Raw genomic sequence first — 27629 nt, forward strand, 5'->3', positions numbered from 1 at the left:
AATTAAGTGATCTTTCATTACACTTAAAATACTACTATCATCATCCTAAGTTAGTTGAGTCGTATTTCTTTTTGGTTTGTCCTAAGGTAGCCGAGTCATTTCTCTTTTTGATAAATATTTTATTCACTCTCTTACTTTACTCTCTTTTCATCTCTTATTTTATTCTCTCTCTTACTTTACTCTCTTCACTTTAACATTTCACAAATCAATTTCTTAATTCATGTGCCCAAAAGAAATGCTTCAACTACTTTTAGACGGACGGAGTACTACTAATTTAATTATACTAAAAAATCAATAACAAATTTACTTATATTTTAGTACCTTTTTCTACTAAACTAAAATGGAATGCTTTCAAAATAAACCATTCAATATTTTCTAAATAATACTTCTACAAATACATATTAATTTCTCAATGTAATGCAATTATTTAAATAGTACTACAAATATTTAAATAATTCAAGTTTAGATAAACCTACAAAGATTTAGATAAATTTATTTTGAGATAATATACAAAGATTTATTAATATCACAAAGATTTTTTTGTCATTACAAAATCACAACAGAAATACATAAACATTCAAAAATCACAAGTTTGGTGCCCTCCTCAAATAGCTAAATGGAAAAATACACACCTCAAAGGCTGAAGGGTAGACTAGTAATCTTTGGGACTGAATTTGACATTTATGGAACTTTTTGACTGAAAATGTGATTTTATAAATGTTAGGTACTAAAAAGGCGCAAAGTCCATTTTTTGAGTACTAGTTATGTAGTTCAATCTAAAAAAATAGTTTCATTTGTGGACAACATGAATTTTAGTATGAAAAGAGAGAGAGAAAGTGAGTAAAATAAGAGAGAGAGGAGAAAAAGTAAGAAAGAATTGGAAAAGGTGGGTAAAGTATGAAAGAAAGTTTCCACTTTTGAAATGAGATTATTTTTTATAGACACCTAAAAATGACAAAATTGAACTCTTTTTCGTAGACAGTAGGAGTTTATGTTAAACCAACGACAATTATACTATAATTAAAGAATAAAGATAAATGTACATAAATTGTACTTATTATATTTACATAATGTTACCTCCTAAATGTTAAATATAATTGAATTGAATTATAAATTAGTTTTGTTATTAGTGTATATTGTTCTATAGTATTAAAAAAAGAAATGATACTGAAATTTATGACAAATTTTCACATGATTTCGAGCTTGCTTCAAAATAATTATAGTTTAAACAATTTTTTTTATTAAATTTGTAGATTTTTAATTTAAAATTTTATTTTTCTTTAACTATAGTAAAATGAATAGTACTCCCTCCGTCTCATATTAGGAGTCAGTTATAGTTATGGCTCGGGTTTTAAGAAAGAGTTGATGTGTGTAATAAATGAAGTGAGAAGGTGTGGTGTGTAATAAATGAAGTGAGAAGGTAGAAGTGTAATCAATGAAGAGAGTTGGGTGAAAGTGGGTCCCTTTTGATTTTTTGGATGTAAAAATATGTTTAATGTTGACTTGTAAGACAAATTCATTAAATTAAATAAACTTAAGATTTTAAATGTTTCAATATGATTAATCTTTTTTAATGTAAATTGAATTCATCTTTACTCCTAAAATTTTAAATATGATGCCAACATTTAACAACAACAATTAAGTCACCTTAAAGGTGAAGAGGCCATCGGCCAAAATTGCACAAAACAAACAAGAGGGAAACCATTTTTTCATTGATTCAAACTCCAAAATTAGGAGGGAATTAGTACAATCCATGGAGGGAACAATCAAATGCTAAGGTACACCTATAAATACATTCACTCCACCATTACTATCAACCACTTCTATTCTACCTACCAAAAAAGAAAGCAAACATATTTATAGCTAATTTACCCTCAGAAAATTCTCATCATTGGGCAATGGAGATGGAGCAAGAGATGGAGGAGGAGATGGAGCAAGAGTTGTTTGAAGAGGAAGATCAATTTCCAGAGGCAGAACAGTTTCCAGAGGCAGAGCCTCTTCAAGAGGCAGAGTTTGGGCAAGGGCCGAGGGCCTCTCTGAGTTTGAGCAGCCAAGAGAAGAACCTTATTGTGCAGTTCCTTCAACAGCAATGCCGTTCTGGAGCACTTCCACATGGTTCATTGAAAGATGCAGCCAAAAAATCCAAAGTGCATCCAAGGACAGTCAGCCGCTTATGGAGGATAGCCAGTCATCAAATGGAACAAGGAGAACCTGTTGTCATGAAAGGAAAAGCATCAGGTTATACTAAGACAAAAGGTAAAATAAACCTTGATGAAGACAAGTTTAGACACCTGTCTATGCTTGAGAGATCCTCCATAAGAAAACTTGCTATGAAGATGCAAGTTAGCAAGACCACAACTGGTAGATGGTCCAAGGCTAACAAGATAAGACCACATACAAATGCCATCAAGCCTGCACTCACTGATGCAAACAAAATTTCAAGAATGAGATGGTGTCTGACTCATATTCAGCCAACCATAGCTGAAGGTAAGCTTCTCTATCATGCAATGCACAACATTGTTCATATTGATGAGAAATGGTTCTACATGATAAAGACTTCAGACAGATACTACCTGTTGCCGGATGAGGATGAGCCTTATAGGTCTTGTAAGTCAAAAAAGATTCATCACTAAAGTGATGTTCATGTGTGCTGTCAGAAGGCCAATGTTTGGCAGTGATGGGCAGACCATCTTTGATGGTAAAATAGGCATATTTCCATTCACAGAGCAAGTTCCAGCCAAAAGAAAGTCAAAGAATAGGCCAAAAGGGACACTTGAGACAAAGCCTATCCCATCAGTTAACAAGGAAGCCATGAGAGAATGTCTCCTTAATCAGGTTTGTACATTTCTTTGTTTCACAATACTATCAGACATTAGTAATGTCATCACTTAGTTATCTAAGCATTCAATCACAAATCATGCACAGATTATTCCAGCAATCAAGGCTAAGTGGCCAGCCAATGCAAATAAGGAAATATACATCCAACAAGATAATGCCAAACCCCATCTCAAAGCCTCTGACTTACAATTTGAGGCTGCTGCAAGTACAGATGGTTTTAAATTCCATCTAATTAGCCAACCAGCCAACTCCCTAGATACTAATGTGCTAGACCTTGGCTTTTTTAGGGCCATACAGTCACTACAAGATGACAAACTAGCCACCAATATAGATGAATTGTTGGCAAATGTTTGGAGTTCTTTTGAGGAACTCACACCACAAACACTGAACAAGGTATTCCTATCATTGCAAAGTTGTTTAAGAAAGATCCTAGAAGTGCATGGGGGCAACAACTACAAAATACCACACTTGAACAAAGATAGGTTGAGTAGGACAGTGGGGCTTCCTACCTCACTTGAGGTTGAAGAAACTCTGGTAAGGGAGAGCTTGGAGTATCTACTACTCCCTGAGAATGATGTGGGTGGTTCATATCACATAGGGCATTTAAACACTGTGCTAGGGTTGTAGAAAGTGCACTTGGGTCATGGGGTTTACAATATAATCATCAAAATAGGTTGGTGTTTATGATGTAAACTTGTTTTTTGGTTTGTAGCCTTTATTTTGGGTTAGGGTATATAGGCTGCATTACAGCTCTATAAGCTGCATTATGTATGAATTGCAAGTGTAACTGTTGCAAGTGTGTGTTTTTGTCTAAAAACCATCACAAAAGGCAGTGGATACACATAATAGCATGCATATCTCAGAAAATTTTCATCACAGAGGACCAATCACACAAAGGCAGAGCCTCCAAACCACCAAAGGGGTGGCTCTACTCATAAAAATCCAACCAAGGCAGTGGATACACATAATAGCATGCATATCTCGGGTAATTTTCATCACAGATGACCAATCACACAAAGGCAGAGCCTCCAAACCACCAAAGGGGTGGCTCTACTCGTAAAAATCCAACCAAGGCAGTGGATACACATAATAGCATGCATCTCTCAGAAAAATTTCATCACAGAGGACCAATCACACAAAGGCAGAGCCTCCAAACCACCAAAGGGGTGGTTCTTGTGACGACCCGGGTTTTTGTAGACTTCTAAAGCTAAAAAAATGTTATGTGCAAATATTTAATTATAACTTTTGGGAAGTAATATAAGAAAATTTTCATATATTTTTTGTTAGAAAAATGAATTTCGTAAATTGTATGTTTTTTTGGAGAATCCTTTATTGCGATTCATAAGGCATCAAGGAATAGTGATGAACTTTGATGTAAGAAAAATAACAATCTCTATCCGGAAGTTGTAATGTTTAAGTACATGATTATAGTAATTTATTACAAATCTGAATTTGAGACGTACAAGTCTCGGTGGGCCGCGATGTCTCCAGGCAGCAACTCGATCTTCCTTTAGATTCCTACATCCACAAAATAATAATAATAATAATAATAATATTAATAAATAAATAAATTAAATAATAATAATAATAATAAATAAATAAATTAAATAATAATAATAATAAATAAATAAATAAATTAAATAATAATAAATATGTATATATGTGTGTGGGGAGGTGTACTTGCCAATATGCTGCCACTTGTCCAAAATAAGGACACATGTCAAAAGAGACATGTGTAAAGCAATTCATGAGAATATATAAGGTGTTGGAGCTATTTTATTTCTTCAGCCATACACACACACTACCTTTTCGAGAGAGCAAGAATAAGGAAGGAATTGGTGATAAGTGGAATTAAAGTTCTTCAAATTTAAGTAAGTCTCAATTTTAAATTTATTACTTTCAATTGTTCAAAGTATCAAGCATATTAAAGAAAAGGAGATTATGCCAAACTTAAATCTAAGTTGATACGGTTTCTGCCTAAGATTCAAATTATCTAAAATAAAAAGTTTATGTAAGACTTCCACCTCAATTTCACTCAAATGCATAAAATTATTAAAACAAGTCATATTATCATCATAATAGTATGAAGTTTGAAAGCTTATCTTGAGGGACATATTTTGCACGAATTCTGACTGATACCCCGACCAAATTTTCGGCGACTATGAAAACTCCCAAAACTCTAGGGACGATTAAAATCCACCAATATATCAAAACATGAAATTATCGAAGTAAAATATTAATGTTTAGGCAATGAGCTTGATAAAGACGAAATAGGAAGAGCCTTACCTTACAGTGGTATGGACGACGGGGGCAAAGACGGGGAAGGGGGAAGGCCGATGTTTCCGTTGCAACATGCGACGACAACCGAGATTAGTAGCAGCAGGAAATGGTGAACACAGCTGGTTAGGCGTGACAACGGCGGCCTCGTTCCTGCACCACGATCAAACAGCAGCACAGAGGCTGAAGGTGGACATGAAGGTGCGGAGACATGAGGCCGACAACGTGCCGTCGCACACCGGCGCCGACGGAAGAGGAGAGAGAGAGAGAGAGAGAAAGGTGGAGCGGTCTCAATTATAGGGCTCACAGTTAGGAATATAAGGTTTTGGACTAACTATAATAGTTAGTGTAAGACTTGTGGATTTAATTATTTTTAGCATTGGGATGAACCTATCATAAAGTTTTGGACCTCTCAAATTAAGTTATGGAGTAAACAAATAAGTGAGGTGCTGTGGTAAAATCTGAAACAATGTTCTAACTTCCGAAATAAAATTTAAGGGAAAGTTAAGTTTTATTATAATAACATAATTATGATTTTACTTTCTGTAAAACAATTTCAGAACACCTCTGAAATAAAAATGAGAACAAAATGAGCAAATGCATGCATTTTAAGTAAATATTTTCCTTAATCTAATTAAGTATATGTTATGGTTTCCAAAAGGCTATCTCTGCAGAGATCGGAGCAAGAGATTCTAATTAAAGAAAATAAGCAAACGAGGTGGGCTCTCTGTTTAAATATCGACTATGTTATAAGTATGTTTTGATGTGGTGTTATTTGTCATGCCATGTTTATGTTTCCTATGAGGACCTATCTGAAGTGGCTCTGCCATGTATGTTTAATCGAATTCGGGTCCCAATAGGGCTGCAAACCCTACACGGACTAGTGTATACCTATGTAGATCAGGCGTCATCCTTCGAGTTGGCCGGTCTAGTGACTTGGAATGTGGCCACATTTCATGTCATGTATGTTCAGATATGGTATGATGAGGATGGATGTTTATGGATGATGGGTTGCGCAGCCATATTTTTCAGAATGAAATATTTTAGTGTATTCGGGCCTTTTAAAGCTAAAATCCAGGGGTCACTGAATGGTGGCATGATAAATATCTCTATGTAAATATATTTTGGCATGTGTTCACTGAGTATAATACTCAGTCCTGCATATCTTTTAAAAATGTGCAGGTTGTGCGATGATGAGCGTGGTGGGCGTTGAGCAGAGGTGATGAAGATCTATATTTTGTACTCTAGATGTGACATGTCTTCATACATGTCATTTTCCATTGACATAAATGCTTCTGCTAAGATACTATTTCTTTTGAGTTACGTTTTGATGAGAAGATACAATGATCTTATCAAGTTATTCCTACAATTCACATTTCCGAGCAAGTGTGCTATGTATTCCCGTTTCTTTCCGCCTTCTTTGATCATTCCCTAGTCATGATAAACCGAACTTATTATCCTTAGTAAGGGCGGTCATGACAGTTCTACTCATAATAATCCAACCAAGGCAGTGGATACACATAATAGCATGCATCTCTCAGAAAAATTTCATCACATAGGACCAATCACACAAAGGCAGAGCCTCCAAACCACCAAAGGGGTGGCTCTACTCATAATAATCCAACCAAGGCATTATACACACAATAGCATGCATCTCTCAGAAAAATTTCATCACAGAGGACCAATCACACAAAGGCAGAGCCTCCAAACCAGCAAAGGGGTGGCAGTAAGCATAATAATCCAAACAAGGCAGTGGATACACATAATAGCATGCATATCTCAGAAAAATTTCATCACAGATGACCAATCACACAAAGGCAGAGCCTCTAAACCACCAAAGGGGTGGCTCTACTCATAATAATCCAACCAAGGCAGTTTATACACACAATAGCATGCCAACCACTCACAAAAAAGTCATCACAGAGAAGCAATCAGACAAAATCAAAGCCTCCAAACCCTATACAGGGGGTGGCTTAACTTAGAAAAATACTCACAGATTAGAGGAAATCTTTCATGCTAGGAAACAAGATCAATAACATTGTTTTCTCATTCTCGGTGTACTCCACCTTTGATGAACACGGTGGTTGAGCTTCAAAGTCGGCAAAGGGGTGGGACGGTGCCTGAGTTTCAGAGTCGGCAAAGGGCAAGGACGGTGCCTGCGTTTCAGAGTCGTCATAGGGCTGGAACGGTGGTTGAGATCCGTCAAAGTACTCAGACGGTGGTGGGGTTTCAGATCCGTCGAAAACCCCAGCCGGATGAAGAAATTCAGATTCTTGGACGATCTCAGATGGTGGAGGCGTTTCAGACCCGTCAACGCCGGCAAACGGTCGTCGCTTTCCCGATCGGTGGTACAAATCGACCGCTCGTTCGATTTCTCACCGTTGAAGGACCTCCGGTGGTGTTTCAGGGACGATTAGGGTTTCTGGTGGTGCCTCGAACTCCGGCGTTGCAACCCAGTCATCGGCCATGAGAAGGCAACGGTGATGGTGTAACGGCCGGTTTAGAGAGGTGAATAATCGGAGGCGACGATTAGGTTTTTAATCGGAGGCGATCGAAGAAACACAGTCGGGAGAGAGAGAGAGAGAGAAATACGAAAGTCAAATGACGGTAGGGAGTGGGTTGGGGGGTTGGGATTAATTAATTGTTGGGTTTTTTTTATTTAATTTAATGTAAGTAATGGCATTTTTGTGTAATTTTGATGAAGAATGGGGTAAAATTGTATGAACAAATATGGAAAATACTAAAAGTGACTCTTAAACTGGGACGGACTTTTATGGCAAAAAGGGACTCTTAAACTAGGACGGAGGGAGTATGTAATTTATTTAAATTAATTATAAATTAATTTTTTTAATAATAAAATATCTTAAAAGTTCAATTATATGTATACATGTACTCAATTTATGTTATTACTCCCTCCGTCCACGAAAATTTGTCCCAGTTTTCCATTTCCGTTAAAAATGGCCAAAATCAGAAAAAAATCCAAAAAGCTAAAGCCTAAAGGCAAGATGCAAATATTCCAAAAAAAATTTTAAAGTGTATAAAAATTCCGGAAAACCCCCAAAGAAAGTAAGCTATGTATGAAGAAAACAAAACCGATTCAACATGTCAATTTTAAATTTAAAAACTTTTCCCCACCTTCGTCATCTTCCCCACTAAGGGAAAACACGGCGGAAGGTATTTTGAAATACTGGTGACTCTTCAAAACATTTATAATTATCACCCTTACCAAGTGAACTGAGTTTTACGTTTAAAAGTTATATCCGTTCCAAAATATTTTTTCCCATGGGGCGGTCAAAATCTCCCTTTTCCTCATCAAAATAACAATCACAATCATTCCATGGTGCGGCGAAAGTGGGCCCCCTTTTTTGCCCCCCCAGCCCGCTAAGGGGCCCCCGTCCATCGGCAAAACCGGCGGGGTTTGCGGCCCATACTGGCCCCGCGTATAAGCTATCGGCCCGAGGGCAAACTAAAACCTGCACGGCCTTACTAAACAGACATGGCTGACTCGGTTAAACCACCTTTAAACACCAATCTTTTTTTGACAAAAAAAAAAGAAGTTTTAAAAGTAAAGCCCCCCTCATTTTCTTAGTTTTTTAAGTAGTTTGCTTTTTCCCTTATCGCCCAACCAAAAGGGTTTCCCTTTTTAAACACTAGGCACTATCACAAATTGGTTCAATCTTTTATATGCATGTTCCCTTCTTTTTCCCTTTTCCTTGATTTATTTATCATTCTAATTAATCAAGTCTTTTTTTATCACCCCAAAATTATTTAACCATCAAAAACCCAAACCCTACAAAACTCACACACACACGCCGCATCCACCGACCGCCCCAAACACCACATACTGTTCCCCCCTTTTTTTTCCCCCCACTAAAACCAAAATGGAGGGGTTGAAGACGATTAATAGGTTAGAAGAAGAAAAAGAAGAATAAAAAAGAACAACATAACTTTATAAACAAATAATTTGCCACATAATCTCATAACTTAATATATCACATGCCACATCATTAAATCAATAAGTTTGACTTTTCAAACTTTCAACACAAACCCTAGACTCAATTCGACCATATCATCTCATGAAATAATGCATTCTCGATTCCACGTCATCAACAATTAATTCTAGGGCTCTAAAATTAGGGTTCTAAATTCCGAGATGTTACATCTTACTACCACCAAAGACAATCAGGACAAAATTAAGAAATAACTCATCAAAATCTTAATATATTTATCATTTTAATAATGATTCATATAAGATATGATTTTTAATTTTCACAAAGAATTAGTTACGAACAATGCCAAAATAATGATACGAACACAAGTTTTAATTTATGTTGTAGTTGATCGAGATGAGATGCTTCTTTCCAAGTATTATTGTAGAATACTATGAAAATATGAAGATTTTATATGATTCTAACTAAAAATAAAAAAGTATCTAAAATTTAAAATCATTTTATAGAAGAAAATTTCGATACAAGAAATTATTTTCGAAAGCTTTTAGGCTCGAATAGCCCGATGGGTTAGCCCAAAACCCGGCGGTTTAGGGTTAGGGATGAAAATTTATAACCCGAAAAATCCATAACCACCCGAATAGCCTGCACCCAAATAGCCCGGCAACCCGAGTGGGTTGACCCGAACCCGAAAGGGTTAGCCCGATTGACATCCCTACCCATATTTATGCTGAATGGACGATGCCTTTAAATGTTTATGTCTAAAACATTCTATGAGATGCTCTTATCTTGGAAACATTGGAATAATCTACGTAAGAAGTTACCATTTTAGATTTCGGAAAAAAAGTATGCATGAAAAAGTGGGTGAAGGGATAATTTTATAGATAGCAGCCGGAATTGTGGGTTTATACGGAAAAATACATTATCCCGCCATTCCTTGCGAATTATCCAGTCTAGGACTGTCGATGGGATAATTGAAGGGATAATCTCGTTAGATTTCTTTAATAAATCGAAGGACGGTGGATGGCTTCATGATAAGTCAAACATGCCGGAGCAAATTTTTGAAAGTATACCTTTTTAGCTGTGTTAGAGATGTATAAGAGATGATCTTGATAATTGGAAGAGAATGTTTTGATATATTATTATGAAAGTGGATTAATTAAAATGTAATGTATTGTAAAAAGTGAGTATTTAAAATGTTTTGGGCAAATTGTCATAAAATTTGCTCGTCTTTTATGGTTTTGAGCCTTTCTTAATACATCAGAATAAGTAATGAAATTTGGCCCAATTTTGGTCAATTTGGCAGTTTGAAAATCAACAGTTAATATCATGACGTTGATATTTTTTTTTCATTTGTTTTATGGACTCGGATTTGGGAGAAATCATGTTTAGTGCGACAACCAAAAAATATTACATGGACAAAATGTATGGCTATTTAAATGATGTTATTTTGTTTGTTTATATTAAATCGCCAAATTATTTTTAAAATTAAGTTAAATTATAGTCAGTGCACGCAGGCTTAAAAATCAGTAGCTAATATCATAACTTTGTCAATTTTCTTAATTTTCCTTAAGGCCCAAAATTTATGTTACCTAAGTATCTTAAATGATAAATGTGGCACATGTATGTAGCACAAATGTACACTAAACGACATACGTCAATTAAATTGAAAATAATTCACAAATGTACACTAAACGACATACGTCAATTAAATTGAAAATAATGAAAATTATGCAAAAAATTGCTTATCTATATATGACATTAAGCGTCATGGGCAATTGTGAAAAATATCAAAGTTATCATATTAATGACTGATTTTGAAAATTGCGTAATTGACTAGAATTTGATCAAAGCTCATAATTTTTTTTAAAATTAAATTAATGACATTAATACATGTATACACTATTTAGTGCCACGTCATAAATTTAGGACACGTGTTACGTCGATAATTTTTGGTCATGGGACAGTTGCGAAAATGATCAAAAGTCATAATATTAGCGGTTGATTTTCGAGTTTGCGAGATCAGCAAGACTTTGAACAAATTTCATGAGTAGTTTTTCTAATAATTTGTCGTTAATTATTTCTCCCATAATTTTAAGAACTAGAATTTCTGAATTTCACATATAACCACATGTAGTGGCGAACCCTAGCCCCTAGCACACCCTGATTATTGCCCAATCTACCATCTAGGGCTATTGATGCATAATATCACACAACTCTTTAGAACTTTTAACTTTTTTCACTCACTTCGAACTTGGTAAATAATATTATGAACGGAGAGTCACTGCTAACTCTGTTCTCATTGTAGGCGATACCGAGAAATTAATAGTATAGAAAAGGGTCGTTGTGAAGAAATTTTAAGATACTAAACCAAGTGGCACAATGTCACTTTATCATTAGTTAACTTCAAAAATGAAATCTTATCTTCCTACTCATTTTACAAATGTCAACTTGTTTTAAAAATGACAACTCATCATCCACATCATTTCTAATGAACTGAAATTTGTTGCCTGTAGAAAATTATCATCCAAGACAAAGTTCATTACCAAGTTTAAAGTTCACAATATAATATATATGCATATGGAGTACATAATTGTAATTTATCGTGTCTACGCAAATCCTAGCTCCACCACTGTTCACAGATTCTTTCTTTTTTGCCGGTTCTTGGTATTTTCAACACAAGTACTACTACTTAAAACAACACATATTCGAGTTTGAAGGAAGAGCATAAAAGAGATATATATTATTATTAGCACTATAAAACTAGAACTACACGAGATCCTAGTATTACCTAGAATTAGAAACTGGTTTACATAATGATTAAATGAAAAAGAAACTTAATGCTACTAATTAATCAGAGCCAGAGCGCGCCGGCCTCTTTAAGCAGCGGCACAAGCGAGCCGTTGATATGAGACGCCATCACACTGTCGATGGCCCCGACGAGCTTCCCCCCGATGAAGACGGTCGGCACAGGCGCTGCCCCTCCGTGGAGGCGCAGCAGCGCCTTGGAGAGGTCCTCCCCCCTCGGGTCCTGGTCGATCTCGTAGATCACCGGACTCACTCCCAAGCTGCAGAAGAGCCGCTTCGCGGTGTGGCACATGCAGCACGTGCTGTCGCTGAAGATCACCACCGCGTGCGCTGCCGCCATCCTCTCTATCCGCTCCATCGGGTCCGTCGCAACGCTGCGTTTTAATGGCACCTTGCATGACCCTGAACCGGTCTGGTAATGCATTATTTTTCGACTTTTTTACGTGTTTACGTTTATGGATTTTTTCTTTTCTTTTCTGAGTGATGGTTTTGATTTTCTGAATGTGTGTGTGTGTTTATGGAAGAAATGGGGTTGGGAGAAGAGGGTATATATAGAGATAAATGGGAAATTAAAGGTGGTAATAGTTTTAATTTGTTTTCTTTATTTTATTTATAGATAGCAAATGCTTTTTAAGTACAAAGATAAATGTGAGGTGACGTGTTTAGTTACTTACTATAGATTTGACCAAATTTAGTTTTACCATGTAGTTCGGTTGCATAAATTTGGTTCTATACTAATTTCGGAATATTACACAAATTTGTGTAATACTATTTCAATCTCGGGTAATTTTGGTTCAATTTAATTTTGTCTTCATTCTTCATTTCTTCATTTAGTAGTAATTAATTAAAATTGATCGTCACATAACATCAATCTCGGGTAATTTTGGATCAATTTAATTTCGAATAATCATCGGCTGACACTATATTGGTGCTATGTATATTATGGCTATGCATATAGTAGCGTAAAAATTATCAAATCAAAGGTAATATTTATGACACAAATTGAAATGAATTGGATTTAATGTGACAACACCAATTCGAAGGAGGGTAACTAGTTAGAGAGAGGAGAGTTAAGTGGAGAAATGGTACATGCTCAAAAAGGAAATTCCTTCTTATTTTTTTTCGTATTTAATTTAAGACGGTTGCTTTGGTCCTTCTTGTCGGCCCCTACTTGATTCAACAATCCACTTTCTCTGTTTAGATACTCTTTTTAAATACATAATAAATGAATGTGGAAATTAAAATTAACAGATTTTTTAAAGAAACTAGGACTATATGCTTATTTATTAATTTAAATATAACATCTACTTTGAGAATCTGTGTAATTTAAATGTGATCAACTTTGAGATTCTGTAAATTTTCATTTACATACAAAGTTACAAATTCGTTTCCAATGTAACCGACAAAAACTTTCAAATTACATATGGATTGTAATTAATTCCGTTTCAAGTTATAGGTAAAAAATGATGATTTCATATTACATTAGTGAATGTTGTAATTTGTCACTTAATTTTGAGTAATTTAATGCACCGACGACATATTTATCTTTCGGTTTCCATTCAAACTTCAGATAAAATCTGATCTCTCCCTAGTAAATTTATGATAAATTAAAAAAGGACATTGTAATTAATGGGGCTTACTGTTCGAAATAACAGGTCCTAACAGTTTCTCATATTTTTTTTAGTAAAATCGTTTTCAAGATTTTATTATTATTTGGTTTTATATTGGGCTCGAGTTGATCCCGTTTCTAAAGTGAAGTGATAACAAATATTATCACCATAATTAAAATTATTTCTACTTAATTTATTCAATTAAAAAAAATAAAATCATAAATAAGAATGCAATCTCTACCATTCCAATTCGAAAGTATCGATGACCATATCAAATACGTACCTAGTAGAAACATATATCAAGTATTCAAATATTATGAGAAATGATAGTACGTTATGTTACGTGAGCATCATGTTCGTTTAATGCAAGTTTGTTATTGTTTATTACTATACTTTATATTTCCTCCGTCCGCGAATAGAAGTCTCGTTTTTTCATTTTAGTCCGTCCACGAATATGAGTCTCGTCTCACCTTTCACTAACTCATTCCACTCACATTTCATTTAAAACTAATATATACAAGTGGGGCTTTTATTCCACTAACTCTTTTCCACCCACTTTTCTTAACATTTCTTAAAATCCGTGCCACCCATGAATGTGACTCCTAATGATGGATGGAGGGAGTACCATTTGGTTTAATTCTAATACATCGAAAATTATTATTTACATTTTGAATTTTATAATTTTCATAAAATACAAACTCGATTTGTTCATTTTTTCAATAATTTAAATAAATAAAATAAAATCAAGCTTACATATTTTTTAAAATTGTAAAATTAAAAATATCAATAACAATTTTTAATATAATATTAGAATCAAACTAAACTCTACGTTTATTAAACAGACGTATATAATGCTCAGATATGTAACATATATCATTTCTAATCAAATTATTAATCAAGTCTTAAATACCTTTGAACGATATAAGGACACTTAAAATAAAATATATATCATACACATGGATAAGATTATATAAAATTCAGTTTAATGAACAATTAATTCCGAATTTGTACTTGTTGAATCATTAAGATTGGCGGTGGCTGGTCGGGATGTTGTATTTTTTTTTGGTTGTGATGTTTTGGGCGGTTATTCAGTTTATTACCTGACAACATTTTCATCATTCAGTGATTTAGAGACATAAGGTCTCTAAGCCATAATACTCTTATGTCATTTTTCCATAATCTTATTTAAATATGTACTAATATACCCTTATTTTAGATAAAAGGAAAATAACTACTATTTATTAAGGAAGGAAAGCTAATCAAATTAACTATTTTATAACTAATTACATGGTAAGTACTATTAATTAATGAGAAAAGATATGCTGCATCATTAATATGGGCGTGTGTGAGCGACTAAATCACACGTAGGCCACTTTTCATAATTTTAGAATTTTATTAACAGAATATAATTCCCTTTCATCTATTGCCATATAAGCAAATATTATTTATTTCTTTTATAGCTTTTTTTTATGAATTTGTCCCTTCTCATTCTTTATCTTTCTACGCGTATGAATACTACTCCTAATTAACTTTTTCTTTGCCTAAACTAGACTATTTCATGGTTAGCTTCTGATAAAATAAAATAGCATCGTTTTTTTTACTCTTTAGTTTTGATGATCTTAAAAGATAGTGCTATTTTTTTCAATTTAATGATTTAAATGAGATTTAATGTCTCAATGTAAAACTAGTTTTCCAATTACTTTAAACTAGTATTGCAAAAGTTTTGGAAGAAAAATCATCAAGGACTCAAATTTTGAATGCAATAGGCTTTGAAATGACGAAACTAATTAGATACCACGAAGTACTATGAAAAATAAGCTGTATTCTTATAAAATCTGTTTCAATATAATAAATCCATCAAAAAGTTAAAATATTGTCTTAGCAACATTAAGCAAACAGAATAAAAAAATCACTAGCTATGGACATCAAGCTTTTTCATTTGCATATTCATTGATGTCGTGATGGTCATCTGCAACTGATCTGAAATATAAAGATTAGAGTAAAAATAGTAAATTAAATTTATTGGTCATTTAAAAAATTAAAACAATGTAAATAATGGAACTCAACTATAATTCACATACCTATCTTGCAACTTCGGGCAATTACGTTTATCATGTGATGCACCACGTAGTCCACAGCCACGACAAGCCCTAGTCTTTAAAATTGACTTCTCTTTTGATGATAACATTCGCTTACCGCATCCTTTTGATCTTATCTTAGAAGGATCACCAATGGTTTTGGTTTTATCTAAGCTCTTCCTTGTTTGACTTCCGTGCATAGTTGTTGGACTAATACCCATCTCCTTGATTTTACCATGTATGTAATCAAGTTGTTCATCCAAAAACTTTGTTCCCTCGTCAGTCAAAGATGCATAATCAATTAGTGTTGATGCCTTATAAGATAACTTGGCTCGTCGCGAGATAAAAAATCTTGTTGGATCATCATTGCAGTTTTCATCATCTAATATATAAGCAACACCATTCTTTGCTTCTCGTGTCCATCGCTTAAGGATATACTTGTCAGGTAGTTCAAATATTTGGTTGACACGGAAGAAAGCTAGCATATGTCTGCACGGAATACCATCAAACTCAAATTTCCCACAATTACATGAGATATGGTCAATATTTTTATCATGCATCAGTAGCCTTGGTTTTGAGGACGAACTACTTTGGAAACTCATCACATTGTAAATCACAATATCATCTCTGGTAGAGGCCTGTTGCACAAAGTAACCATGACTTCGACTCATTTCATCTTGAAATTCCGTCCATTTTTTTCGTGTACACTTTAACCATTTGAGCTTCCATCGGCCAATTTGTTTTGATTTTTGGTTGCTCATTCATGTCAACATGGTCTGCAACCAACTCATTGTGTTTTTGACGTCTTAGTGCCCGATTGAATCGTGTGATAAAATCCATCAATGAATTTTTGTGGGAGACATACTTTTTAAAAAATGAATGAGAACTCTCTGATCTCTGACTACTTGACATCCCAGCAAAAAATACATGACTAAAATATGTCGGAACCCACTTATGCCGCAATTCATACATCAACAATATCCAACTATTTTGTTCCAAGTTAGCACATCTAATAACCTCTTCCCATCCATTCTCAAATTCCTCAGGAGATGTTGAATTTTTAATAACATTCCTTATGCTCTGATAATGATCTCGGAAAGTCATTGGAGAAATCTTGTCTGGAAATTTGTTCAATATGTGCCACAAACAATAACGATGCACTGTTTCTGGCAAAACTTGTGCAAGTGCTTTCGTCATAGCAGGATCTTGATCAGTAATGATTGCTTTTAGTGCATCAATTGGCATAGCTTCCATAAACTTATTAAGCAACCAAATATACGATTCTGTCTTCTCATCACTTAGAAATCCACAACCAAAAACTATCGTTTGATGATGATGATTAACCCCTACGAAAGGTGTAAAAATCATTCCATACTTATTCGTGTTATAAGTGGAATCAAACACAACAACATCACCGAATGCTCCATAAGCCCTCCTTGATTTAGGATCTGCCCAAAAACATCTTTTGAATATATGATCTGAATCTGTCTCATAGTCAAAGAAAAATGATGAATTTTTCTCCTTCTCGGAAGTAAAGAATTCTATCAGAGTTTCAGCATCGATCCCCTTTTGTTCATCCCTTAATTCTCTCTCTAAATTCCTGATATCTCTTTCTGTGCAACCTACACTTTCGGGCCCCCCAGACTCCATCTCCAATAGTTGCATTTGTTGACAGGTTGGTATATTAGCTTCTGAAAATTGTTGAGTCAACACCCTCTTCACATCAGAAACACTACGGTGTGATCGGAGTAAATGCACCTTTGACGGAGTAGAGAGTCCATGATTATGACCTTCCATAAAGACGCTAACACTCCAGTCAGATCCAGTTTGTTGCTTGACAATGGAAATCTTTGCCTTACAATTAGTTCTAACTTCACCACGAGCTCTTATCTGAATCGGACGACCAGTTGGTGCTCGATTTTTTGAACGAGCTTCATCTGTTTGACCAGCTTTAAAGCATACAAATTGTTTCCAAACAACTTCGTTTGTCATCTTATCTTTTCTGCTATTGCTATATCTTGCACTAAAACCAGCTTCACGTGCATACTGATTGTAGAATTCAAACGCACCATCTATTGATTCAAATTTCATTCCAATTTCTGGCTTTCGGTCATTTGCAACTTGAGGAATATATAATTGATCGTTCATATTTTCACTCATAACACTAAGAAAATACGTTCAAAAAATTAATGTAAGCAAACATAATAATAGAAACAATTAGAAAACACAAATTGATAATTTTATGATAAGCCGGAGGTTCTTAATTGGTGGTTCCTAATTAGTATCATTACAAGTATAGATTCAGTCAAGAGATAATTAAAACATGAAACTATTTAATAAAATTAATCAAGCATATACGATATAAACAAGTAAAACTAGAAAACATGTAAATTATGTAAAAAATTCCAAGCATATATAAAGACCAAGGCTTAAAACTAACCTTATGCCAGTGCTCCTCGAGAGAGACGGCACTTTGAAAGTTATGGAGTAATAAAAATCTAGGAGAAAACATGTATATAAAACAAAGAAAGATACTATAACTAAAAGGAGAAAAAAAGGAAAGTTATAAAAGAAAGTAAAATTCTAAAATTATGGAAAAGTGGCCTACGTGTGATTTAGTCGCTCACACACGCCCATATTAAAGATGCAGCGGATCTTTTCTCATTAATTAATATTCACATTTTTTAGTCAAAATTTTAACCAATTCTCAACTATTTTCGCTACTTGATGAGTATTTATATATAATTATTTTATTATTAAATCATTCTTAAAATTCTAAACAACTAAATTTAATTTATAAAAATAGAAAGTAAATTATAATTATAATAGTCATTGTCATCTAATTATTTTATTATCAAATAATTATAAAATTTGTAAGTTATAAAAAATACTTGATGTCTAATATTAAATAAATTAAAATGATATTAAATAGTAATATTTAAATTTTATGTTATATAAATGATTATATATATTTGGTGTTATCATTCAACAAAAAAAGTCATTCAAATCAAATTATTTTATTACTCGTAAATAATCATTTAATAAGTTATGGAAATAACTACATGTATTTGCACTCAATTTCCTAGTGTTATCATTCAACGAAATAATAAATTTGCATTCAAATTTCTTAGTGTTATCATTTAAAAGCTAGTATTAAATTTTTAAGTTGTATAAATAGCTACATGTATATATCAAGATATATGTTACTATTGTTTTCCAAAATAAAGAAGAAGATTAGATTCCATAATTTTAGGAATTGTTTAAAATAAAAATAATTGATGAGACTTCTATTCAAGTTTTAATTCATTTTAGTGTATCAACTACTAATTGATGTTAAAATTTAAGAATATAAACAATCACACGTTTTAAAAAATTTAAAAATAAGTGATTGATTGATTTAGTTGTGGAATTTAGGTAAAAAATTAATAATTTAAAGTAATTAAAAGTTTGGAATGCAAAAGAATTAAAATTAAAATTATGAAAATTTTTAAATCAAAAACCGTTAACTCAACTAATATTAGTACTATCATATATATCAAAATTTAGTTGTTTGCATGATATAGTGAACCGAGTGAAGATTTATAATATTTTATACTAGAAAAAAGAGAATATAACTCAAATAGTAAATATATGAGTTAAGAACATGTGATTATTTTCTTATAGATGTTCGATTATAGCATTCTAAATATTAAGAATCAAATAAATAAATTTTGAACGTAAAGATTTAAAATCATATCCAAAAACTCAATTAGTATGATTATTATATATTATGTATCAAATTTTAATTTATTGCATAATATAGTAAATGATCTTATAACTCTAATAATTTATAAAGAAAAAGAGAAAACATTAACTCTATATTTTTAGAATATTAAATAGATGAATTAAGAATATGTGATTTTTTTTTATTAAGTATGTGTTATTTTTATTGAAACGGTAGAATTCAAAATAGTATACCCAATTAGTATTAACATATATAGTAGTGAATTGATTTAAGAACTCTAATGTTTTATTAAGAAAAACAGAAAATATAATTCACATGTCTTTAACATATTAAAGAGATGAGTTCAGAACGTGTAAACATTTTTTGATTAAGGCTCGAATTTAATGTTCCAAATTTTAAGAATATAAAGAAAATAAAAAATTAATATTAATATTACTAATTTTCTTTTAAAATCAAAATATTAAACTCAATTAGTATTAATACATTATATATCAAATTTTAATGCATGCCATGTTATCGTGAATTGAGCTAAAAGCTTTAATACTCCTTATAAAGAATCTTCTAAATAAAAAGGTTATAAAATTAAATTTATCAATATTAAAAATTACAGTTTAATTATAAAAAAATTATTTTTGGCCATAGTAAATCTAATTCTTTACTATTTATAAAATAAGATAACAAATTTTAATACTTTGTAGAGCAAATTATTTTATTAAATTATTTAAATTAAAAAAAATTAATTTGAAAATCTGTTATATGGTTCATTTTCTAATAAAATATATTATTATTTCATAGGTAAATAAATGTACGCTAAATATATAGATTCAATGAAATATAATATTTTATTATTTTAAATATGTGTCCTTAAATAAATGCAATAAGATATAAAAAAACCGCCATCATAAATATGAGGATTGCATGCTAATAAAATGGTAATCGCATAATTAGTGTCAATGTCCTTAAATAAGTATATTTAATTAATACTTTAATATAAAGGGTAAAAAAGTAAATAAATATAACATGAATTTAAATAAAAATCTAAAACAATCAAAAATGACTATTTTAACCTCAATATTGCATTATGGCTTGGAGACCTTATGTCTCTAAAACATTTTCCTTTATTTATTTAAGAATCCTTCAAAACAAATGGTAGCTCATTTATGTGCACGAGGCATGGATTAATTTGAGCATCGGTAAAAAATGGGTTGGAAACATTAATTGTGATGAGTGGTGTTCATTCAAAGGTTGATTATTTTTAAAATAATCTGAATTGGTTTTATACGTTAATTACTTATTCAATAACTAATTTACATTTATAATTTAACTAAAATAAGACTCATTTTATGTTAATTCTTCAATAAACAACTTCGAACAATAATTTATACTCTACTTTGTAGCATGAGCATGTCTAGGCTCTTTCTTCGTTAAATTTCATTATATCTCAATTATTCGCCTATAATCATAAGTTCCAAAATTATGCTATGCTCTTTCCAAGCGTGACTTATTTTGGCATTTTAGTATCTTCCACCCAATAAAAAGAGGAGGACTGGCGCGAAGACATGTGACATCGGAGTCATATTAGTGGAGTTTTCTGGCAATACTCGTGAGTCAATGGTGTGGTCGGTCAAACCCTGCGCGACCCCTGGTGGTAGCATCATGACATAACTGTATCACAAAGTTTGTAATCCACGTAAGAAGATAGAGGATAGTAGATGGTGATGATTTCAATAAGATAATCTATCAGTACGCCGAACATTGTGGTCGTTTTGGTAAGAGGTTTAGGGTTTAAGAGTTAGTATCTTCCGCGCAATAGACTATTTCCGGAAGCTAATAGGTGGTGATGATTCTAATAAGATACTACTCCCTTCGTCTCCTGTTACTTGAGGTGTTCCATTTCGGCACGTGATTTAAGAAAGTGGTGTTTAGTGAGTTAAATAAAGATAAAATAAAGAGGAGATAATAAAGTAAAAGAAAGAATATAGTAAGTGATATTAGGTGTTTTATTTTTAGCTAAAAAGAGAAATGACTCAAGTAATTTAGGACGGAGGGAGTATATCAGTAAGCCGAACATAGTGGTCATTTAGTAAAGGGTTTAGGGTTTAGCTAGTATCTTCCACCCAATAGACAATTTTCGGGATCTAATAGTTGGATCAACCCATTTTAAAAGAATTTCCATATAACTAATTTAATTTATAGTGGAATAACTAAAAAAAGAAATGCAAGTGGAATGAAGGATAAAGGAAGCAATTATATTTTAGAAAGATTTATATTCCACAGATAATACTATAATTCTCCCCTAAGAAAACACATAATTATCAAATAAGTTAACATTCAATTGATTGCATGTTTACCCTCTAATCCTATACTAATAATAAACAATATTTTCGTTGATCCTCATTAAATGTTTCACATTTTTTTATTTGGTTAATCCAATAAACGTCTCATTTTACTTTTATTATTATTAATAAATGAACTTCATATTTCACTAACACATTCTACTCACAATTATTATTACTATAAACTAATAGTACTATAAAAATAAGGTTCATATTTCACTAACTTTTTACCCCCACTTTTCTTCACAAAGTCAAAGACTCCCTTTGTATCACGTACTTGACACAGTTCTTTTCACACTTTCTACATTATTTTCCCTCTTAATTTACCTTTTTTTCACTTTAACTAATTACTCTGAAAAATTACTGCGAAAAAAAATATTTCAAGTAACGTGGGACGTAGAGAGTAATTTCTTAAAATCTAGACTATTCAAATATTGTACTATATCTATTGGAGACCAGAGTGAGTAGTATTATATTTCATTTCTCATCACACTAAAGAGTGATTAGAACTGAAATTTCAAGGTCGACACACCTTAAATCAATGAGGGCCTAAGCCCTACAAACTAAAAATTATTTTTATGCATATAACATAATCGAATTTTCGATAATTTGAAGGAATTATTGTCCTAAAGCCGTTTTCATCATAAAAGAACATATGAAAATTATTGTCTCAAAATTTCAAAATTGAAATTTGAAACAATCGCTACCAAGATAAATTTTTCCGTCCACTCCCCCCTACATTACATTCCTAGGATTTGCATATCAAATGGTTGGTTTATATATTATTCTTTCTCACCAACAAATGTCATTCTCATAAAGTCACCATCATGTCGCTATGTATATGTATAGGGCCATATCTTGAACATCTCCCTATATGTGTGTAAAAACGATGTATGATGCATGATTAATTTCACTTGCCTACATTATTTGTGGAAGGTAAAAAAAAGTGAATTAACTTTTGTTACTTGTCTAATACTTCAACCAACTATTACTGTTGTCAAAGACTTAACAGAGTCAGAGGGTACCCCACCAACAAAACATACAATTAAATTTGTATTAATCGTGGATCCCTTCGTCAGAAAATGCTCATAAATGATTGACTCTATATGCATATAATGCAACCTAACATTGGAGTTTCATTAAAGGGAAATATGGTGACATAGCATATGCTGACATTTTAATTAATTTGATCTATTTTTACTCTTTAACTGTAGCTACCAAATTGACAAAAACACCCTCAGGAGCATCAACAACACAGGGTTTGCAAGTCTCGCAGTGATGAACGCGATAGGGTTTGCAAGTCGCGTAGTGATAGAACGCGCACAAGGGACGTGTTGGAGGCGGCGGTCTCGACATGAAGTGATGAAATAGTGAAAAAAAGATGTGCAACCCATGAATGCAAATATTGGAGTGATGAGATAATATTATGGATCTTAGATGTCCTTAATGTATTTGAGAACATATCAACTCAATGACAAATGTCATGATGCAAGCAAAATATTTGTAATCCAAATAGAACCAAACTGAGATATAGTTTGGAATTTTTGAATTTCGGTTTCGATCAAAACTATATATTTTTCACCCAAATTTAGATATTGGTTCTATCTGAATTATATTTAGTACTATATGTGAAATTTATTTAAAATGTATAATAATTAAAAATACTTATTCGAGAGTGCAGATTTTCAAATTTAATTAAAATACTACCCATAATATGACATGTGCATTACTTCATAAGGGGGAGGGGTCCATATTCAATTATTCATGGCATCATAAAATTTAAACAAAATGATACCGAATTTCTTCATATAGGTACCTACCTACTTTGACTGATTAACCCTACGAAAAAACCTATATATTTTGTCAGACTGCAGTTCTAATCTATATAGATATAGAGTAGCTCTCAATTTGCAAATTAATTTAGCATTTAGGACACCCACGTGAATAGCTTCAGCCTTCAACAGTTGTGTTCTTCACATAATATTATCAAGAAAAAAGTAATCTGAATCAGACAAATAATGAGGATTTTCCTCAGCTTTTGCTTCCGGTCGAAACCTTAAAGTTTACGTATTTATGTTTGGCATCATTCAACCTTGTTAACTTTCTTGTTTTCAGTTAGGAATTCTTGCAAATTTTGTTATAGGAATAGTGCAAAAAAAGAGTCCACAAATTCTCCTCCCCAAATACTCTCTCCGTCCCCATTAAAAGTCACACTTTTTCCATTTCGGTCCGTCCCCAATTAAGAGTCACTTTATTTTTACCATAAATAGTTAGTAGGTCTCACATTCCACTAACTCAATTCACTCACATTTATTATAAAACCAATATAAAAAAATGGGTCCCACATTCCACTAATTTTTTCAACCAACTTTTCTTTACATTTCTTAAAACCCGTGTCCGGTCAAAGAGTGACTCCTAATAGGGGACGGAGGGAGTAATTGCAAGACTCAACGGTTTTAATCTGTTGGATATTAAAACGAAAAAATAACATTTATTCTTCTTCTTATTATTACTTCCTTCGTTATATAATAGATGTCATACTTTCTTTTTTAGTTTATCCCACAAAAATTACTTTTTCCGTCCCTAAAAATTTGTCACTTATTTCCATTTTCATCCGTACCTAAAAATTTGTCATCTTTCACTTTTACCATTTTTTATAGTGGACCTCATATTCCACTAACTCATTCTCACTCACATTTTATTATAAAAGTGGAGTAATATATAAAAATATGACTCACATGCCACTAACTTTTTCAACTCACTTTCTATTACATTTCTTAAAACCCGTGTCAGATCAATGACAAATTATGGGGAATGAAGAGAGTATTACTTTTCCATTTTTTCAGAAAAGGCCATGCTCTATGCAGGTACTAGACAAGAATTCCATGTTCCAAAAAATATAAGATGATGTCAGAATGCTAATATCACTGAAACAACGGTGGATTGTCTTAACACTGTGTTATCTATCAATCAGGTACCAAACAGCCCCAGGGAATGTCGGATTTCTTGTAATTTAATTTGAGAAATATGTTTTGCTCGTAATACTAGTAGTATGATTTAATTACTCCCACCATCGAAATCAATCATGACTTGCAATGGAACGAAAGAAGTAGGTACTGTATTTTTATTCCTACCGTCTTAATAATGCATGGTAAGATTTTAATGCAAAGACAATAAAATATGAGAAATAAAAATAAGTATTTTTAATAAAAGAAAAACATAAACAATCTCATAAGAAAATTACTCCTTCCGTTCCAAGGAAGATGACCCCTTACTTGGACGCCATGAGATTCTATGCAGTTTTATTTTGTGTGTTATGACAAACTTATTTTTAACACAAGTATACGCGCAAGTATATGGGGCTAATGTAGCAAACAGTAAGCAAGAGTATCGTATCTACAGAGATAATGAGTGTCAACCTAAGTACCACGAACCAACCTCAACTACTATCTAGATGAATCGGAATGTTTTGTTTTTCTAAATCTACTTAAAAGAAAAGTAAAAAATAATTAAAAACAACTAGAAAACTAAAAGCAAATAAAAGAAAACGGATGTAGATCAAGGATGAGGAAGGTAGAAAGATCGATGACAACTATCATATGCTCAACTAATTTCCAAACTATGCCAACAAGGGTCTCAAGGGTTATTAAGCTATCACTAAGGTAAAACTATATCTTCTCCCGAAGCATACAATTTGTAGATTGCTACCTAGAACCGAAGTGCCATTCCTAGAACTACAATGCTACCTACAATTTGTAGACAACAACTCCTAAAAGCTCCTAAGATACTTAGCTCCATTCAAAGACTCAATCTCTCGATTATATTTTGACAAAGACGTCAATTTCTTCTCTTTCTAATTAAACTACTCACTTTCCAGTTATTGTAGTAAAATCCACGTGCATTTATAACACTACAAAAAAAACGCAAAATACCGATGGAATTAGTGACGACATCCAATAGCTCAACAACTAGTGACAGAATTAGTGACCGAAAAGTGGCAGTCACTAATTAGTGACAGATTACTCCGTCACTAATTCCCAGTAGTCACCTAAGTTTCATCATAGTAAATTTAGTGATGGAAAAACCGTCACCAAAACTTTTAATCGACAAGTTTATTAATGACGGATCTGCCCAAACATGATCTGTCACTAATCTGTTTAGTGAAGAAATTTCATTGAAAAATCCGTCACTAATTGGCGACTTTTTTGTAGTGTAAGGTGATCAGTCAAATAAATGTATAAGCACAGAAGAAATCAAAATAACCACATGAGCCAAGACATAGAAAAAGGAAATCAATTAAACATAAGAATCATTGTATCTCCCCCCGTAGAACTCTATGGAGAATTTATGTAACATCTCGGAATTTAGAACCCTAATTTTAGAGCCCTAGAATTTATTTGTTGATGACGTGGAGTCGTGAATGCATTTATTGCATGTGATGCTATGGTCGAGTTGAGTCTAGGGTTTGCGTTGAAAGTTTGAAAAGTCAAACTTATTGATTTTATGATGTGGCATGTGATTTATTAGATTATGAGATTATGTGGTAAATTAATTGTCTAAGGGTGGGTGAGAATATTAGAGAAAATTTCCATAAATACTTGTCACCCTAATTCTTGAAATTTTCGACCCCCTTGAATTTTTTAAGAAGAAATTCTATTTTTTCGGATTTAATTTAATTCCTGGGATATTCATCCAAATTAAATCCAAGACCCGAATATTTCCTTTTGAAGAGAGAAAAATCGAGCCCTTTGTTTCTTGGTGATTTTCGAAAATCACCTATTTTGAGAATGAATGAATTATTTTATTTTAGTTAATCCCTTATTTGATTTCCTTCCATACCTAGAATTTAATTATTCTACCAAATCTTTTCATACTTCAAGAGATCTTGCCTTACCTTATTTTAGTTAATATTCAAAAATCCATGCCTTATTTAAATAGGCATAGGGACGCCTATTACCATCCCAAGTTGGGAGAATCCTTATTTTTATTTTGCTCCGTGATATTTTATTCTACTCCGTAAAATCTATTCAAGACAAATCTTGGCTAAATAAATAGCCTAATTTTCGAAACCTATGGGATTTGCCCTAGGATCTATTTTTGTTAATTCTTCTTCCCTACTTCACAATATTTATTTATTTAGTTGTGGAGAATAAGATCTTACCAAATATTCTATTCTAATTACCTAAAGATCTTGTTGAGCACTATAAATAAGAGAAGACCCCAAATTTTCGCCCCCACCATTCCTCACTCTCTCAAATTTTCTTCTTCCACACACCAATATTTTGTCATCCTTTGAGAAGAATTTAGAGTTTGAACGCCAAGATTCTTGAAGAACCAAGTCTCCTACTTTGTTTCTACCGATTGTTTTTCTCTAAAAAGGTATTTTGTTTATGAGTTCTCCTTATTCTTCTTCTTCTTCTTCTTTTCTTTCTTCTAACCGATTAATCGGTCTTCTTGAACCCTCATGCATCTTAGTTGAGTGAAAGTGGGATAAAAGGGATGTGGGAATATGTTCGTGTGTATGTGTGTGGCGTGTGTGTGTGTCGTGTGGTGTGTGTGTGTTGTGTTGTGTAGAGTGTGTTTGATGGTTAAATATTCTTGTGGGATAAACATGATCTTGAATGATTAGTAACGTTAAGATAAATCGATGGGAAAAGGGAAAAAGTGATGAGACATGCATGAGTAAGAGTAGTATTGAACCTAATTTGTGATATGTGCCTATGTGATTAAAAGGTGAAACTTCAAAGAAATATTCAAAGAAATATTCAAAAACATTGTTTGAACAAAAATAAAACTAAAATATGAACTCCTAGAATTGGATTGGGCGGATTGGAGGCCTCGTCTTCAATCTTGCGATGAATACTCGTCCTCTACTCGTTCTTCTCTATTGGCTTCCTAGGTGGAAAAGCTTGTGATTTTAGGGTTGGAGGCGTGTAAAGTTCTGTTAGGTTTCGTATATTGAAAAGCATGTTTCGAGCAAGTTTCGCGCGAATAGAATCTTGCTTGTATAC

General features: G+C 32.8%; 2 protein-coding genes and 2 long non-coding RNA genes across 4 annotated transcripts; 2 read left to right on the plus strand and 2 right to left on the minus strand.

Annotated features, from left to right (window-relative positions):
• Window positions 1–2444: 2444 nt before the first annotated feature.
• Window positions 2445–3465, plus strand: LOC125198349. The gene is made up of 3 exons (XM_048096713.1): window positions 2445–2602; window positions 2658–2835; window positions 2926–3465. The coding sequence occupies exons 1-3, from the start codon at window positions 2445–2447 to the stop codon at window positions 3463–3465; spliced, it is 876 nt and encodes a 291-aa protein (XP_047952670.1).
• A 748-nt stretch (window positions 3466–4213) lies between these two features.
• On the minus strand, window positions 4214–5515 carry LOC125201997. The gene is made up of 2 exons (XR_007173014.1): window positions 5125–5515; window positions 4214–4356 (listed from the first exon to the last, which is right to left on the minus strand). It is a non-coding gene; the product is annotated as an uncharacterized LOC125201997 (long non-coding RNA).
• LOC125201998 lies at window positions 4634–6438 on the plus strand. Its single transcript, XR_007173015.1, has 3 exons — window positions 4634–4709; window positions 5777–5833; window positions 6298–6438. It is a non-coding gene; the product is annotated as an uncharacterized LOC125201998 (long non-coding RNA).
• A 5344-nt stretch (window positions 6439–11782) lies between these two features.
• LOC125202131 (glutaredoxin-C1-like) lies at window positions 11783–12392 on the minus strand. The gene has a single exon (XM_048100474.1). The coding sequence runs from the start codon at window positions 12292–12294 to the stop codon at window positions 11917–11919; it is 378 nt and encodes a 125-aa protein (XP_047956431.1). The 5' UTR covers window positions 12295–12392; the 3' UTR covers window positions 11783–11916.
• Window positions 12393–27629: the final 15237 nt, after the last annotated feature.

The sequence above is a fragment of the Salvia hispanica genome, chromosome 1 (genome assembly GCF_023119035.1).
Source record: "Salvia hispanica cultivar TCC Black 2014 chromosome 1, UniMelb_Shisp_WGS_1.0, whole genome shotgun sequence".
NCBI classification, from domain to species: domain Eukaryota; kingdom Viridiplantae; phylum Streptophyta; class Magnoliopsida; order Lamiales; family Lamiaceae; genus Salvia; species Salvia hispanica.